The 19,717-nt window shown below is 29.4% G+C and overlaps 1 protein-coding gene across 1 annotated transcript; it reads left to right on the top strand.

The window, feature by feature from the left end:
- The first annotated feature begins 6,411 nt into the window (after nt 1-6,411).
- Nucleotides 6,412-17,803, top strand: LOC107455521 (uncharacterized). Its single transcript, XM_016073112.4, has 6 exons — nt 6,412-6,662; nt 13,581-13,636; nt 13,740-13,850; nt 14,885-14,932; nt 16,158-16,214; nt 17,682-17,803. Exons 1-6 carry the CDS (start codon nt 6,515-6,517, stop codon nt 17,730-17,732), a joined length of 471 nt encoding a protein of 156 aa, XP_015928598.2. The 5' UTR covers nt 6,412-6,514; the 3' UTR covers nt 17,733-17,803.
- The last annotated feature ends 1,914 nt before the right edge of the window (nt 17,804-19,717 follow it).

Raw genomic sequence — 19,717 nt, 5'->3', positions numbered from 1 at the left:
AAAAATATTAAAAAAAGAAATTAAAAAGTTTTTTCTTCGAAACAAGCAACACTCAATGCATATATATATCACTAATATAGAGGTGGACATTTTTCGAATATCTTGTAATTTTATGAATCAGAAAATCTTTTAAAACTTGTTTGATATTAAAAAGTGAGTTTCAATTTTAACGAAATCATAAATATATGCTAAGTACTATAAATATAATTCCTTTTTTAATTTTTTTTATATGAAACAAAACAAGCTATACACAGGACAGCTTTCGAATTTTTTATAATTTTTCGGAATGACAAAATTCTTTCAAACTTGCTTTATACTAAAATGTGAAAGCCAATTTAAAAGAACTTTCAAATAGATGGTAAAAATATTTAAAAAAAGTTCTTTTTTAGTTTGAAACATGCTAAACTCTAAAGCACATACCTAATTAACAGAAAAGCAGAAAATTTTTGAATTTTTATAATTTAGTACCATGAAGAAATCCTTTAATACTTACTTAATATTAAAAAAATTCGCTTCAAATCAAAAAGAACGAGCAAATAGATGCTAAAACTAGTACTAGAAATTTTTTAAAAAAGGTTTGTTTTGTCCAAAACAAACTGCTCTCAAAGCATGTACAAGGTTAACATAGAGGCGGAATGTTGGCGAATTTCTTATAATTTTTGCAATACGGAAATATTTTGAAACTGTTTAGAGACTAAAAATTTAGAGTAAAATTTAAAAAAAATTGAAATATATGCCTGGAAATAATGATATTTTTAAAAGGTTTTTTTTTGTTCGAAACAAGCAACACTCAAGGCTTATGTATCTCTAATATAGAGGTGGACAGATTTCGAAATTTTTATAATTTTTTACAGAGAGGAAATCTTTTGATACTTTTTTTACATTACAAAGTGAAAGAAAATTTTAAAGAAAACTTATATGTATGCTAAATATTATAAACAAATTTTTTTTTAAATTTTTTTTAGTTCGAAACAAGCTCTACAGAGGATTTATTGCGAATTTCTTATATTTATTTGAAATAAGAAATTTTTTTGAAACTTGTTTCATAGTAAAAAATAAACATCAATTCGAAAGAACTTACAAATAGATGGTAGAAAATATAAACGAAAATTTTTTATAAGAAATTTGTTTAAACCAAAATAAGCTACACTCAAAGCATATAAGTGACTAACATAGATGCGGATAGCTTGTAAATTCATTTTTATATTTTGCAACGAAGAAATCCTTGGAAAATTAACACTAAAAAGAGGGAATCAAATTAAAAGAATATTCAAATCGATGCTTACAAGTATAACTAAAAATTTAAAAAAAATTTCTGCTTTTTCCGAAAAAAAACGGCACTTAAAGCTTATATATCGTTAACAAAGACGCGAAGAGTTGCAAATTTTTAAAAAAAATTTAAAATACTGGGGAGCAGTTTGCTAATTTTTAAACAAAAACTTTGTTTTGAGGAAATCGTGTGAATCTGTTTTTACATTAAAAAGTATGCGCCAAATTAAAAGAACATATAAATAGATGCCAAAAACTTCAATTAGAAAATTTTTAAAAAAGGTATATTTAGTCCAAAACAAGTTGCTCTCGCAGCATATATATTGCTAACATAGATTCGGACAGTTTATAAAATTTCATAATTTTTAGCAAAGTAGTCCTTTGAAACTTATTTCAAATTTGAAAGTGAGGGTAACTTTTAAGGAAAATTCAAATATATGATGAAAAATATTAATTAAAAAAAATTAAAAATCATTTTTTTGCAAGAAACAAGCAACATGCTAGGCATATGTATCACTAATAAAGTGGTAGAAGTAGTAAATATAAACTTCTTAAAGAATATTTATTTAGTCCGAAACAATCTACACTCAAAGCATATACATCTTTAACGTGGAGATGGACAGTTTGAGAATTTTTAATAAATTTTTCTAATGAGGAAATCATGTGAATCTCGCATTAGTTTAAAGAGTGAGCGTCACTTTAAAAAAAACATAGAAATAGATGCTTAAAAATACAAATATAAATTTCATAAAAATATTGGTTTAGTCCGAAACAAGCTACACTCAAAGCATATACGTACATCTTTAATCTGGAGTTTTATTATTGACATTATGACTAAAATATTAAATTATAATTTTATTGGATGAATGGGTCTGAAGTGTGACACAATTTAAATAACTACATCTTCAGTCTAATCCGTGTGCGAAAATTATGAGTTTACAAACTTTTGAGTGTACAAACCAAGACTTCAAAATTTAGTTCAAATTTAGTTAAAAGCGGTAGAAATCAAAGTAATAAATTATTGTATAGTTCTTCCTGTTTTTTCCCTATCTTAAGTAAACATTCAATTGTCATTTATTGAAATATAATTCCTGGATGTTTATAATAAATACTTTTGGAAATTATTATTGTTGAAAATCTAGTAATAAATTTTAAAAAAAATCAAAAAATTTTGATAATTAAATTTAAAATGCTTTTTCGGCAAGCGCTATGCTCAATTAGATTGTATTCGACTTAAATTGATGATATCGGTCAGTTCTTCATTCATACAAGATATTCAATTTAAAGGAGATACTTAACTTATCTTAACAATATTGAAACGTACTTTATCGAAAATATATGCTAGCCCCTAATCAATACTTGGGTAATACAAAATAATTTTATTTTTAAACTCTCGTATTACTTTAAATAGAACAATAATAAGAATGTTAATTATTAAATGTAAAACGCGTGTACGCTTTCCTGACAAACACTGTACATACTTAAAAATATTTATTTGATAATGTCTATAAGTTCTTCATGATATAAGATTATGAGGATAGAGATGTCTAAGTTATCTTAAAAATACTGAATTGTCAAGTGTAGAAGTTACTTGAATGATATTTAAAATGATTTTGTTCTTTAATAATAAACTAATTCATTTAATTTCAATGTATAATTTAACATATTTTACAAGTACTGCTTAAAATACTAATTAAAGTACCAATAATTGCTATATATCCTTGATTAAACATATTATTAAAAAGAATTAGTAAAAACTTAAAAAAGCAATTTTAAAAAAATATTCATTAGCTAATAATAATAGTTCAAAAAAGCATTCAAGAAATGATTAACTTAAGAAGCCCCAGTTTTTATCTGGCACTTAAAACCTAAAGTGCTTTTCAATTAATTTGATGAATTTTTCCCTTAAAATCAAAAAAGCTACTTATATAACTTTGAAAAAATTTCACAATAAATTAAAAGTGAGAAATTGACAGAGAAAGGATGTCATAAAATTAACTCAATAGCATAATTCATTTTTTTTTCTAAATATATCATTTCTAATAAATATTTATAAATAAATTACTTAAGCATGTTAAAGTAAAACATTTTGAAAGCAAAAATAAGGCGCATATAATCACTTAATAGTTAAAAAGCAACCGAGACTGATAAAATAATTATATTAAAGGAACATTTCATTAAGTAGCATTTTTTTAACTAAAAAGGACAAAAATCTTTTTGTTGAATGACCTCCAGCTAAAAAGTTTAATATTTATTTAAATAGAAGATATTTTTTGTTAAATTCGAAGAGGCGTTATTAAAGATGGTTCCTATAATTATCATAATAAGCCAAGATGAATAATTTAATATGATGTGAAACTTTGAATAAGAAAACAATGAACGATATCGATTTCAGATAGAAACTCATTACTAAAAAAATATTAGTTGTGCACTCCTTCAACTGGAGTTAATTATGTAAGCTAAAATATTAGAAAAATGATTAAAAATAACTAGCAGGGACAAAAAAAACTACTTTTCTATTACACCCTTATCGAGTTGCATCAAAGTCTCTAAATAATATTTAAAAAAATTGCTGTTTGTAGTTTATAAATCATTAAGTATTTTAAGTTTATTGCAAAGAAAGTGAAATACTATTTTTAGTTTTTATTGTTAAACCAATAAAGAAGATGGATAATGTATATGCAATTAACTTGTCGAAGAAAAACATGTACTTTGAAATTAATTTTGAAATTAAGATAAATGAAGGAAAATGTTGAATTATAGTGAAGTTTTAAAATGTAAACGAACTTCATCGGTTTTTTGCTAATCAAAATTGATTTCATTTAAGGAAAACTTTTTTTATTTCATTATGTTAGTTACAGTGCCTAATTTGGATTTTATATTTTTATTTATTTTTTATGTAGATCACTTAATTAATTTTATATTAATCACTGATGATTTATTTTAATTTAAAATTTAAGTTAGTATCCAATGAATCTCATTACAAATGCATGTTGAATTGAGAAAACACACATGGTCAAAACTACTAGAATATACTAAAATTTACCGTCTTTCTGGCACAATGTAAACGACTAGAAGCTTATAGTAATTTTTATTAAAGCGCTTTGATAATGATTATGGTGAAACTAACAATAAAATATGGTTTTATAACACTTGATAAAATTTAATAAGTGTGGTAAGATTTGGTGACCTAAGATGAAAATGAGTAAGAAGAAAATGACTTCGGGGATCTCTGGATCCCTTCGGACCGTCTCAGCTCTCTTCAATGCCTCCACAACTGAATTGCAATTGGAGATCAATATAGTATTTCCATTCTCCTGAAACTCAAGCTAATTTCAAAATTCCATGATGTTTATTTCAGTGGATCCCATCTCATGTTGGCATATACGGCAATGAGCAAGCTGATGGAATGGCCAATGAGCGCTGTTACCACGCTAATCTTTCCTCTTCAATCCTTACCTTTTTAGAACATCAATCCATAGTTAATTCTGAAATTTCGAAGGGGTGCAAGATTCCTCCCTGCCATCACTGGTATGCGGGCAAAGATCCAGGTTCTTCACTGGCCCTCAATTGTGACAGAGTTTCTAAAACCGCAATTTCCAGATTAGCAAGCGGTTACACAAAAAGTCTCTCGTTTTTCGAAGGCAGGAGAATCTTCGATGTCTGCTCCAAATGCCAAACTGAGCAAGCTTCTCCCGAACACATCCTGGACAGTTTGGGACTTTCCCGAGAAGACATATATTCATCTCCCCTTCTGGTTCACGGTTTCCTTAGGGTCAACAGTCTGATGGACCTTGTCTGACTTCGCCAGGCATTTGGAGAATTTGCTACAACTCACAGCAACACAGATTTGGTAATTTCAATTTAATAATTTAAAGAATGGCATAAATACCATTTAATCGGTAAAATTTATCTTTCAGTTCCGTATTTCTTACTAAAGATGTGGTATTTAGAACTATAATTTTGAAAATCAAAATTTCAGGCAAACCGTTACCATGTGAAAGGAAAAATTACGAAATTGCTTTTACGCTGTAGGTTTGTACGCTCGATGACCAATGGTGTGTGTTACGTTAAAAGCATATTTTCATCAGGAGGGAACGTGGCCCTAGAAAGAATCTTGCATTCGTGCACGAAAGTGTATAAGATTTGGCTGTGGGAAAGGGATGGTCTATGCTGGCATCCCCATTGATGGGTGCACTCAATTCCGTATCATTCGAAATGGAGCTCTGGCTGACCGCCGATATAGGGATGAAATAATGAGACCTATTGTGGTCACTTACTCTGCATCAATTGGAGATGACTTCATGCTAATGGATGACAATTGCAGGCCACATGATTTCTTTTTGGAAGAAGGAATCATTCGAATGGATTGACCAGCGTGTTTTTCGGACACGGACCCAATCTAGCATGTTTGGAAAATTCTACGAAGACAAATCACTGGACGACTACCTCCGCAAACTCTCCAAAAACTGGAAAGGGCTCTTCTGGAAGAGTGGGACCGGATAACCCTGCCCCTCATTAATAACCTCATTGATTCGATGCCTCAAAGTTGTTTAACGTTGCTGGCCGTCCTTGTAAACAATGCCTTCTACTAAAAACATTTTTTTATGGAAACACCTTTGTACTTGTTTTTCTCATATGTACAAATTGAGTGTTTTTCCTTTTGTACCCAAATGCTCAATTTTAACGTATTTCTTTCCTGCCATACAAATGTCTTTTTTATCTCATATATATCACGTCTGTCGATTATGTATCAATCATTCAAACAATACTCCAGGTGCAAGATCAGTCCACAACCTCAATATTTTTTTATTTGTTTTGAGCGGTGAAGTATTCTGTCCACACGGAAATAACAAAGTAAATTCAAACAAATAGAGACAATTTAAACACATCAATTATAGATTTTGCTACGTACAAAACTTCAAATATGAGAATGCAGTTTGATAGATTTTTTCCTACTAAAAAGGGCGATCAAACAAAAGCATAAAAAGATGTCGAAATCATTAAGAATATACTAAACTAATTTAAATAGCAAGAAGTATTTGTCACCTAGAAATGTAAATATTCGAAATAATAAAATCATCAATAACCAGAAAGAAATACTATACGCAAATGATTTCTATAAAGAATTACATTTCAGAAGGAAATAAGCAATTTTATTCCATCTTATAAATAGAAATTCGGATTTCATTGTACATGGCTAGAGGAAAAGAAATCGGATTCTAGTATTCAAAGTTATTTCAGAATGCAACATCAGAAAGTTATGCTTTTAATTTTTATAATATGCTTTTTAGCAAAACTATCTTTTAGCTTTAAATTGCCAGAAAAGATTCCTGACGTCGAAATAGCACATCACCGCAAATGCCTGGAATTTATAATATGTACTGAATCAGGTATGGAATATTTTACATGCAACATTGTAACTAACTGCCTTTCGATATTCTTTATTTCATTATTTCTTTTTAATTTAGTCCACACAGTAAAAAGATGAAAAGAACCGACACTCAGAGGGCCGGCAATTTTTATCGTTATATCCATTTTTACCGTAACAAGTTACTGAGCAAAACTCAGATGTACCTAATTTTTACAGAAAATCACCAGTTTTTCACAGTTATTTGCCGTAAAATTACAAATAATTCTATTTAAATAAATATTACTGAAAATATTACAGTGCAAAATTTTACAGTTGAATGATTTTGCGGATAATACATCCAGAGTATCGATACTTAAATTGATCCTGAACATTTTTTACAGTATCTATATGTACTTCATTTATTGCATCTTGGGATTTACCTATTCATACTATACATCACTCATACTTGAATATAACTAATTTTATGTTACTTTTGACTAAATTTCTTAATTGATAGAATTAATATAGACTTGCATTTAAAAATTTATTAAATGACCTAAAAAATCTTAAATAAATTAGTTATGAATGAAAACTAATTCATATCTTAATGTTACAGAAATTCATAGTTTGAACTAAGAACATAAAAATGTTTACGTGTGTGTGGCAAAGTCCACAAGGATATACATATTTTGAGCTAACTGGGACAGTTAAACATACTTTGACCAGTGGAAGTTCCAAAAGCATACACATTTTGATAGTTTTATTCTTTTTCGAAATATAAATTATTTTACTTAAGAAATGAGAAATTTACCTTGGTACATCATGGTACTTATATTCCTTAGTTTTGTTTTCTAATGCAAGAACCATATCTTTTTTTTAATTTTGAAATCAAACTGAATAAAGAAAGTATGCAGTAACTAAGGAAATTCTTTTGCAAATGCCTGGAAAAACAGAATTAACAGGTTTCAACTACATTTACTGAAGGCAAAATTCTCATCACTGTTGTAACTACTATATATATATATATATATATATATATATATATATATATATATATATATATATATATATATATATATATATATATATATATATATATATATATATATATATATATATATATATATATATATATATATATATATATATATGAAGTATGTTAAAGTATGAAATCCGTTATTTTATAGAATACCTAGTGATTCCATGAAATAACTGATCGTGTCCGTTAAAGTGTAATAATTTCATAGAATAACGATCTGCAGCCCGTTAAAGTGTAAAATAATCTATATCATATATCTCGCATGGCATACATTTACCTTCCACCCCTACTGCATTTATCTATTTTAGCTATCATTATAAGAATAACCGAAGAAGGATTTTTCCAATTGGGCACAAGAAACGGCCGTATAAAACAATTATATTCCTGATCCCAGTTCAGTGTCTGCGAACAAAAATTAATTAAAATAGAAGAAGTACCGGATGTAGAAATATCGCTCCGATCGGTTGCTACAGCTCAAAGTTTAGGTACTGGTCAGGGAATTAAAGAATGTTCGTGTAAAACCCAGTGTGTCAGCATAAAAATGTTTTTGTTTTAGAAATAATGTTCTTTGTAATTCCAAGTGTCATTTTAGTAATCCTTGTTGTGACAAATAATTTTATGGTACGTTTCCATAAATACCATTTATGCGCTGAATAAATTAGATAAATTGCTTCTTTTTAATTTTAATTGTCTATCATTAGTTTATTTATAGAACACCTAGTTATTCTACGAAATAACTGCATTATATACTTTAACGGTAACATATATATATATATATATATATATATATATATATATATATATATATATATATATATATATATATACAAGGTCTGGCTATTAATTTCCAGGACTCATGGAATAACTCAGAAGAAAAAAAAGTTAAACACATAGCCATTTAATATTATTCGAAGTAATCCCCATCAGCCGTAATACACGTCTGTGCTCGGCTGTACAAATTTCGGAAAGAAGTTTTAAAGTCCACTTTTGGAATGCTCTTTATCAGTGACGTTACAGTTTTCGTGAAGGCTTCGACATCCTGAAATCTTGTTTCTTTCAGTGAATTTTTCTGCTTAAGAAACAGGAAAAAGTGTGTGCTAGGTCTGGCGAGTATGGTGGATGCTGCGACTCAACGACGCCATGCTGAGCTGAGAATCGCCTCACAGTCAAACGCAATGTGTGTACGCGAACTTTTTCAATTGCTTCCGGCTTGCGTGCGAACTGTGTGCGGATCATCTTCCACGCTTTCGCGTTCAAAAGCGTTTAAACCATTCAAAAGTTCTTGAGCGAGATAATGCTTCCTTGCCATAAACTTGTTTTAACAATTCGTAGGTTTCTGCAGCTGTCTTGCCCAATTTGAAGCAAAATTTAATGTTAATTCTTTGCTCCATTTCACTTCGACAGCATTAATTTAAGAGCTCCGTTTTAATGCGCCTTCCTACGAGAACCACTCACTTCAGAATGGCGCCGATTGCACTGCACATGCGCAAGAAAACACTCTTCAATATGCAATCATTAGCGCCATATTCCGGCTTTTCTTTCTCCTACAGTTACCTCAGTCCTGGAAATTAATAGCCGGACCTTGTATATATATATATATATAGACATAGAAACATAATAAATCAAAAATAATATTCATGCACGTTGCAACAAGTCATATTAAATTCTAATACTTATGCACGCCCTTAAAAGAAGAGCATCAAATATATTTGCAAGCATGTGAATAAAGACAGTGATATGGCAGTATTTCGAGTTGAAAATACCAATGTTACTGCTCTTCCAGTGAATATCAACGGCGACATAATGCTGTACCAAATAGGCCGGTACATCAGCTCAAATGAAGCTGTTTGGCGTATCTTTTGTTTCCCAATTCATGAACGGGATCCAACCGTTATTCATGTAGCCGTCCATCTTGAAAACTGTCGGAGCGTATATTTCACGAACGAGACAGCGATTGACTGAGCTACAAATCCGCCAAAAACTACACTCGCCAAAATTTTTGAATTGGGTAATCGTATGGATGCTTTTGGTGTCTTTGCACGGACATTACTCTACTCAGAAGCACCACCCTATTTCACATGGGTTCAAAAAAATGGACACCCCGCAAGCAAGGCACACCGGTTGATGCATGTCCCGGTTTATTCAAATCAGAATATTTACAAGTCAACCCAAGGCAGACTGTGTACTTTTACTTTCGACTGTTGTTGGTTAATGTCACCGGCTCATTGTCATTTCAAGATATACGTAAAGTTGATGGACATCAGCATCCAACGTATAAAGATGTATGCTCTGCATTCGGCTTGCTGGAAGACGACAACCAGTGGGAATGTATGCTTGCTGAAGCAGCATTGAACTGTCTTCTACAAAAAGTAAATTCGTCTTCTATTTTCTATCGTATTAACTACATGTTTTCCGACCGGTATAGAAACGTTATGGGATAATCACAAAGATTCGATGACTGATGATATACGGTATCAACATAGCACGCGTTGCAACGATCTAACGATAGCATTCGGCGATGCTATGTACAATGAAGCACTGATTGCTATTGAGGATCTGTGCATTATTATTGATAACTCGATATTTACAACTCAGTCATTTCGGTATGCCTTCGCCAAATCGAAGTGCATCTGATTTATTAAACACTGACATGAATCGTGAACTTCAATACAATACGGTAGAAATGGCAGCGATTGTTACTCGCAATGCTCCACTAATGAATGAAGAACAAAGGAACATTTATGACCGCATTATGCTCGCAGTTTCGGCAGGACAAGGTGGATTTTTTTTCCTGATGCACCAGGTGGAACTGGCAAAACATTAATTATTTTGCTAATTCTCGGTGAAATACGATCAAATAATGGCATCGCGTTGGCCGTTGCATCATCTGGCATTGCGGCAACTTTATTGGATGGTGGCAGAACAGCTCATTCAGTATTTAAGCTGCCACGAAATATTCAAAACAACCCAAATGCAGTGTGCAACATAAAAAATATTTCGTCTATGGCCACAGTGTTGAAACACTGTAAAATTATCATCTGGGATGAATGCACTATGGCACACAAACATTCGCTTGAGGTGTTGAACAGGACATAGAAAGATATAAAAAAACAATGACAAATTATTTGGCTGCACTCTGTTACTCCTTTCAGGAGATTTCAGACAAATACTTCCCGTCATTCTGCGCTTAATGTGCGCTGATGAGTTAAAATTATGTGTCAAATACATATGTTTAACAATATTAATTATAATCTATTATATATAATTCTCTTACGTGGCTCCCAAATTTTGGTTGTATTTCTTTTCCGCCGGTGGCAACGTTTGCTTTGTTTTGAAAACTCCAAAGCATTCTGCCTTTTAATGATGTGTTTCTGATCTAATATATATAATTCTCTTACGTGGCTCCGAAATTTTGGCTGAGGTACTTTGTATAATTAAATAAGATTATTTTCACAACAGTTAAATATTTACTTTATTTTCTTCATTTATAGAGAAAACAGTCGGTAAAGAATTCTGTTAGGTTAAAAAACATTTCGCTAAAAAAATAACGAATTCTAAAAGAAATAAAAATAAACAACTTAAAAAAGAAAAATGCTGTTGCCAGCCATAGAATTTTTTGAAAGTTAACTTAGCAACATAAATCAAAATGACATAGAAGCGCAACTAGATCAAAATTATGATACCTGAGAGCTTGACGTAACAAATCCTTCAATTCTAAAAGTGTTGTATCGCGAAATGCCCAAATTAACAATTGTGTTCTTAAAGAAATTATATAAAAAGTTTTAAATAAACAACCTACTTCTACAACTGCTTCTTGAAGAACTTGGCTCATTGATAAAAAATATTGTTTTAATTTTACAGTACTAACTTTACTTCTTCTTTCATTATTGCTATGACCCTCTTTCATTACATTTTACAACTTCATGCTAAATTTGAGGACTTTAAGTTGTTTTGTGGTTGAATACTGACATTTAGAAATGTGTACATAAAAAAAAATAATATTTAGAGGTTAAGAGTTGCCTCAGAAAAATTTGATTTGTTGACATTGAACTTAACAATAGAAACAATCGTTTTTGTGAAAAATTAAATTGTATTGTTGACGTCAAAACTGAAAATATTGTGTTTCAACTTAACAATACTACCTTAATTTACACTTTAGAATTGCCTCGGAGAAATTTGAATTGTTAGCAATGACTTAAACAAAAAGTTTCATTTTAACTGACAAATACTATATTATAATTTTAACTTCTTCTATGACTATACTCATTTTCTGACTCTTTTCTTTGTTTTTTATACATTTTATTTTTTTGTGATAAAATAAAAAACTTATAGTTGTTCTGCTTCTGAACACTGATGAAAACACAAAATGATGGGCTTCATCAACAATCAAAAATATATACATTTATTTTACAAATTCCATATTATTAAAGTGGCTCCCTTCAGATAATTAAAAATACAAAATTATCTTCATCAAAGCCGATGCTTTACATCCGGCGTTCATTGGCTGACTACTATTTCATATTGTTTTACAACTCATGGCTTTAGCCCTCTGGTGGGAAAGACTTTAAAACAAAACTTACAACAGTTACTTTTCTCAACAACTGAAATTTAGAATGGTGTGATTAAGAAAAATATGTGAACTGTTTGCAATTTCAAATTAATATTGAAATGTACAGGTTTAGAATTTTCTACAGTGAAAAGTTTTCGGAACTTCAGTATTCAAAAAAGTATACAAAAACTAGACGATAAGAACGTATCCAATGAGCGAGCAAAGCGAGCATTGGATTGCGAAGCAATCTGAAATGAACTGTGAAAGCAGTTCCGGGGGTTGGTGAGCGCCAGCGAGCAGGGGGCGTGAATGTAGTAGGGGCTCAAAAATAGGTGCCTATTTTTGAGCCCCTACTACATTCAATCCGTATACTTTTCGAAACGAATGAAGTTTTTAATAAGGTAATATCTTACAGCTTTAGTTTCTCTAACTGTAAGAAAACATAATCAAACATAATCGAATTTGTCTTAAAACATAATTTTTTATATTTATTATCAAATTTATCTTAAAACATAATTTTTTATATTTATTATCAAATTTATCTTAAAACATAATTCATTATATTAAAACATAATCGAATTTATTTCTCTTCTTTATTCTGTCATACATAATTGGATATAATCGTTTTACTAATTGTTTTGCTATTATCATCATACTTAAACAGTCCTACTAAGAGGTTTATTATATTTATTGCTTTTAACTATGTTTAGCTGTTTGTTTATGTTAAGTTTAAATTACATATCAATCTTGAGGAGTTACACAGTTTGCATCCTTTAAGAGAGTTAAATATTATTCTAGTCTCTATCTAATAATTCTAAGTTATGGAAAATATTTTTATTCAAATTAATGGGCATACTAAAAGGATCAAATTGCTTGACAATGCAGACTGTTTAACCATTTAATAATTTTTATACTATTGTGAAGAAAAAAATATACACTAAAGATGAAATATGCTTTTAAACTTACATTACTTTGTTACTTGATAGTTTCTCCATGGAATAGCATTTCGCAATTATGACAAAAATATTTTCTTTAGTACTTTGGATTTAAGTATAAAAAAAGACGAAAATATATATGCCGTTGACTTAAACGATAAAAGGAATGATTTTAAGCTTACTATAAATAAACCAATTGCATGAAATTCTAATGTTTCTAAAACCATTTATTCGAATAATACTTTAATCAAATAAATAGAATTAAATGAATACGCTGTAATATTTATTTGACCAAAAAAAATAAACATAATTTTCCAAAATTTGCGTAAGCACAACGGTTATCCGACTAATGAAATTAAATTCTATGCAGAATCAATGAACTAATTACGCATTGAAATTACAAAAGAATGAATATATATGTTTATTTATTTTCAGATCCAGAAGCTAAGAAAGCTTTAAATCAATGCAGCTTTTCAAAATTAACAGAAGAGGTTAATCATTTTCTCTTTTTTTTATATTTGTATTAACTTTTATGAAATTAACTTATCATTAGACGATATTTTATTTATGGTCATTGTATCAATTACCTTAAAGGAATCAAATGGCTTCGTAGACCACTTCAACAACTGCGACTTCATTAACATAACAATAGCAAGCATAGAAGACGGGCTAAAAAAATATTGTGAACTCGACAAGCTACTTCAGGTACGTAACTAAGAGCGGTTGACATCACTTTAAGAGACATTCAAGTAGACTTTCAATGAGTAGGTTATTATTCATATATTTTATGCTTTATCTATAAATACACGTATTGAATAAATAATAAAAATCAAAGCTATATTTTAGTTGAGATTCTTAGACGTTTAAGTTAGTTTTACAAAAACATTATGTACTTAAAATATTAAACGAGGCCCATTTCGATTTTACAAATTACAAACCAGATCAAATGTTACTAGCTAATCAAAGCTATATTTTAGTTGAGATTCTTAGACGTTTAAGTTGGTTTTACAAAAACATTATGTACTTAAAATATTAAACGAGGCCCATTTCGAAATTACATATTACAAACCAGATCAAATGTTACTTAATGATTTAGAAACACCTATTGCATTTAATAAATTTAATTAATAATTCCGTGTTTTTTTATTAGTAACTAACAGTACTGATTCTTCACACACATATCATAAGAACATCGTTTAAATAGTTTTTGTATTTATAACCAAAGAAAATTCACTTTAATATTCAAATAAAAATAAAAAAGAAGCAGATATTATGGAAAAAATTTCTTGGCGGTATTTCAAAAATGGTTCAAATAATTTTGGTCGGTGGAAGCTGGATGCGGAATTCGTATCGACTGGGATTCGAACCCGGTTCGTCTCATTGGAATGCGAACACTCTATCCCCTGAGCCATCGCGGCTCTCAGCGTCCAGTTGTGAGATAAGATTGAAGAGATAAGATCAAAAGCCTAAAATGAGATAAGCTTAAAGTTCTGCCTCGCGAAAAACGGGACTACATTGGCATTGTAGGCAACATTGCGCACCTGTCATTTTTACTTCCCAGGCAAGTTGGTACATAATAATCTGAAATTGAGCAGGTTTGCAACCACCACCAGAACTAGATCCCTTTTCTTTCATAATAGTAGCTGAGTTTTCATCATGGTGGCTCAATCATTCAGACGTCACGACTTCTTAGATAAATACAGCTAATTTTAGATTTTTCTTTTCATTTTTTATTTTAGGATAAAGTTTATGAAGAAGTAATGAAGTTTTCAGTTGATGGTTACACAGTAAGTTTATTTTCTTATTACTCTGTATTTTCTTCAAATTTTCCAATTTTTGAGCAAAGCATCAAGAATTGTTCGATTTCGTTGAATTAAAACAATTCTAAAATAATAAACCCGAGTATACGAGACCGTTTTGTACATTAGATCAATTTTGACTTTTTATTTTTATGAAAATGCAATAATTCACGCAACATAAAAAGGCTTCTAGAAAAAATTAACATGTTTTTCTTTTAATGCAATTTTTTGAGTGTAAATTTTTTTAAAGCAAAAGGCATCGTTTAAAGGTACAGCATAGTATTGTACTTTGGATCAACAACTATTGTACCTTAGATAACAATCCTTGAGTTCTCTTTTTTTTACATTTGTTTGTTGTTTGATTTTGTATATTAATGCAATTAAAAGTTATTTTAATGCAGTTAGTATAAGTTAAAATATATAATTAAGTAATTAGCACCAATGAGAAGTGTAAAGGAACACTTCAGAACATAAAAAAATATTTTTCGTTTTGTGATTAACGTTAACCACATGGAAATATATTTGTGTTAACTTAAGCTTTTTCACATACCATAGAACAGAGAAAAAAAGTCTAAGGTAAGCACAACAGACATTGGACCAATTTTTAGTCAAAGTCTAGCAATATTAAATATTTTTCTTTTTAAAAAAGTGGAATGTTACCTAAAAGATAATTACATTGGGGCACTTATTAACTTAATTCTGTTTTTAAACGCAATTTTTATGAGATTCTATTTAAGATCAAACTGATAGCAAAATTACACATCGGCTAGAAACTAAAAAATAGTTCTCTAGTACACGTCTAAAAAACCTATAATAGTATAATATAACTGCAATTACTTTTTGTTGATAATGAATGATTTGTTTTTCGTTTAATAATATATAAACTCTGTAATAATACTTTCACAGCTTTTGAAATAATAGGTTTAAATTTCAGTTGTAGTTTTAAGTAATTTTACAACTATAAAGTTTTTTTTTTTAGAACTGATTGTGCTTATCTGAAAGTAAACAGATCTTTTCAACCAATAAAATGAAACAAAATTTAGATTATAAATTAATATTTCGTTACACAAACATTACAAAAAAAATTATATATTATATATAAAATAAATTATAAATTATGTATCAAAATAAATAAAAAAATAATTCTGCTTACAACTTTATTTTAAAATCTGCAAGTTCAAACATTCAAAATATGCGATGTTATATTTTTCAGCAAATGTGTGCTGAACCTACTCATGCTCAAAGATGTGAAGTACACACAGAAATTATTGTAAGTAAAATATTTAAAATGTTATTTGTACGGGATTTTAAGTAACAGATTAATGTTTGTATTATATGATATCTGAAATATTAACACAAATAATTTATGAAAATTTTAAATTATTAAAGCTTCTTTTAAAGAAAAACTTCCTGGAAAAAAATTAAAATCGATACTAGAATAATGTAATGCTTCTACTTCTCTATGTGTTTTGATAATTATGTTTACTTAATTTTAACTTACAACTAATTTTATTCCATAAATTTATAATCATAACTAATTTTAATTAACTTAGTTTTGGAATTTTAAAGTAATTTTTGATAGTTGCAAAAATTTCAGGTGTTAGCTCAGCACTTACAAATCAAAGAAATGCTGAAATTGAAAACAATTTAAACAATTTTTGAAAGATATTATTGATTGAAAAGAGCGGACGTATTTCGGTTTAAATAATTAAACAAAACGCTTATAAAGTAACGGTAAAACAGATTTATTGCTTTGACCATTGAAGATAAATCAGAATCCATTTTAGCAATTCAAGGAGAAATCAAAGACCTAGCGAGACAGTCAAATAACCGTAAAACAGGTGGTATTTAAACTGTAAACCGTGTAAAAATGATTTATTGAGTGTTTTTACCTAATACGGTTAGACAACCAGAATCTTATCCTTACTTAACTAGACCGACTTTCAATAATTTTATTCTCGCATTCGGAAGCTTGAAGCTCTATCTTCTGATAAGCATTACGGATTCATATTTTTATTTTCTGCTATCGGATGCCTAACACAACAGTGGACTCATAATAACCATAAAGCAATGAGTGTGTTGAATGAGCCACTTAGTTCTTTGCAACTTTATAAGTATTTTTCCACTAGGGCTAATCTGTCATTATCATGACTGGCTGAACAAGGGTTCGAATGACAAAGTTAACTTAAAAATATTTCCTAATTCTTTCAATGCCTGAAGAGTTTCCCATGCCTGACACTCCTCAATTGGTGAAACTAAATTATTGGAATGCGGAACTTTAATTCCGGCATAGAGCTGCATAACATAAAAAAGATTAGTATTTCCCATGTCTCACGATAGACTGCACCACCAGCTAAACCAGTAAAACCCCATTCCGTGGATCATTTAACAAAACACAACTCAACCACAAAAAAGACTTATATATTCTAGTTTCAATGTCATGTTGAATTTAATTTTTACAGTTTTGAAACTATGCTAGTTGTGAAGGTTTACAAAACCGTATATTTTGGTATTCATAGTTTTTTAACCATACCTGCTGTGAACGGTTTGAAGCCCTTAAAGTTTTTAAAAAAATGCTTATATCCGTAAACTCTACTGTTGATTAGATTATTTTACTAACTGCTTTTTATTTTACTGTAATTTTAGAATGAAATTTCTTCGAGTGTAGTATACTTAATGCGCTAAGAAATTTACATTAAATGAAATGCCTCTAATGCTCTTGTTATATTATTTTTAGGGCTGTCAGAGGGAGCTTTTAGATACTATGCACTTGGAAAATAAATGTTAATTATCTGAATTCAAGTTCGTCAATAATTGATTTTTTTTTCTTTCAAGAAATGTTTTGCATGCTTCAAAATAAATTATATTCAAAATATTGTGTGATTCTTATTTTTTACATTGTGAAATAAATTTTATTTGCATGGTGTCAAGAGTACTGTTTTTCAAAATAATATTTCTTGATTCAGTGCAGTAATAAAAAAGAATAATTCTAAAGTTTTTCATCAAACTATACTTTGCAGCCTTGTTTATGCATTCATGCTAATGCGGCGAATTAAAATATCCTTATAAGTTGAAATGGGAGCCGCACTACGATAATGTAATGAATTTTAATGAAGTATTAGTAAAACTAAGGTAGCTATAATCATAATTTGTTTGTATGAAGTCTTTAATTAATTAACTGATAAAAATAGCATTTTTAAAAATGATAAATCCTCGTATTTAGAAATCTTTTAAACGAGTTACAAATTTGAAAAAAAGAAGCATAGAACAAAAGGTTTGGTTACTGGTATATCGTGTATCTATAAAATTCCAACATCCGTGCAATTATTGTTTCGTCACCTGAATTTTATTCAAATAATCATATTTAAACCACACAACTCTTCTTAATTCTATTGTTCAACAACGCTTCTTAATTAAAATTTTATTTTAATGTGATTGTACTTTTGTAATTTCAATTAGAAAGCCACCAAATTGCACTATAAAATGCAGAATATAGCGTTAAAACCTTTCTTAATATGCATTTTAAGAAATCTGTTTAAAACTGAAAACCAAACAAATTGACATATTTTAGGGGTCCCCAATGTCTATTTAAATAAGAAAAAAGACGTAAACACTCTCAATATCTGAAAAATCTCTTCAAAGTAAGGCAAGATGGCAGAATGTATAATATCTTCAAAACTTGCAAAGTCATATATCTATATATAAGGTGATTATATAATAACTTCACTGACATAAAATAACTTCACTGACATACTCTCAAAGCTCTCGTTGTTACAGTGGTTTTTCAAAGGGTAAAACTCACTTTTTTTAAATCAAAACGTAATCTTCACAGTAAAAAGCTAATCACTTATTCATGAAATTGCGATTACAGATTTAATACTGAAACAATTTAAGAGCAATTTCAAAAAATAATTTTTAGGAAATATAAATTTAACATGAAATTTATATATTTTCATTAATTGCAGGTAAATTAATCGTAAACAGGGAAAAATGGAAGGTATCTTACATTCAATCCCTTTTATTTGGCCTTTTATTTGGTACATTTCATGTCGATCTCTTAGGCCCATTTCCTTTTACAAACAAGAACTATCAACATAGATTTTCTGTGAAAGATGTTTTTACAAAACCTATTTGGTTTCATCCACTAAAATTGGCGTGCGCGCTACCTGCTTTGAAAAATTAAAACAACAACAAGCATTTGGTAACCCTTGAAAAATTATCTCTAATTGTTTTTTTCATTTCGAAAATTTTGAAGGCATTCTAATAACAACTGGCATACCAAGAGGAAATATGCTGGTCAAGACGACTCATAAAACTCTAATCCCCATACTTATGATACTGTCCATAGTTAAGGCAACTAAATGATGCAAACATGTGAGCAAACTTCTCAGAATCACTTAAATGCATTGAAGCAATTGATGAAAATCTCAGTTAAAAAAATTAAAAAATTATGGTCGAGGAGTATGCAAAAGAAAAAAATCATAGAAAATAGCTAATCATTATGGTCATTAGAGAAACAGCGTATTTTGCAGATTTACGATCAAAACAATGTCATGGCACAATGAAAAATTATAGGGAAAAGAAGCAAACTGTTCATCATTGTGTTAGCGATGTATATGTTCTAAATAAAGGTTATTTTTGCCGAAATTATTTTTTTAAATATTTTCTATTAGCATTTCACCGAATATATAGGCATTTTTTCTTGAAAATAAACACTCACTTTAAAAAAATCAAATCATTCTTGCACTACAAAAAAATATTACAAATTCGTAA

The sequence above is a fragment of the Parasteatoda tepidariorum genome, chromosome 5 (assembly GCF_982258835.1).
Source record: "Parasteatoda tepidariorum strain Cologne lab strain chromosome 5, Ptep-v5.0, whole genome shotgun sequence".
Lineage (NCBI taxonomy): Eukaryota > Metazoa > Arthropoda > Arachnida > Araneae > Theridiidae > Parasteatoda > Parasteatoda tepidariorum.
This window is presented reverse-complemented; position numbering and strand designations above follow the sequence as displayed.

Coding starts and splice junctions, on each gene's coding strand:
- LOC107455521 (XM_016073112.4), top strand. CDS start 6,515: ATGCAACATCAGAAAGTTATGCTTTTAATTTTTATAATATGCTTTTTA. Junction 13,637..13,739: donor TTTCAAAATTAACAGAAGAG/GTTAATCATTTT, acceptor ATTACCTTAAAG/GAATCAAATGGCTTCGTAGA. Junction 13,851..14,884: donor AACTCGACAAGCTACTTCAG/GTACGTAACTAA, acceptor TTTTTATTTTAG/GATAAAGTTTATGAAGAAGT.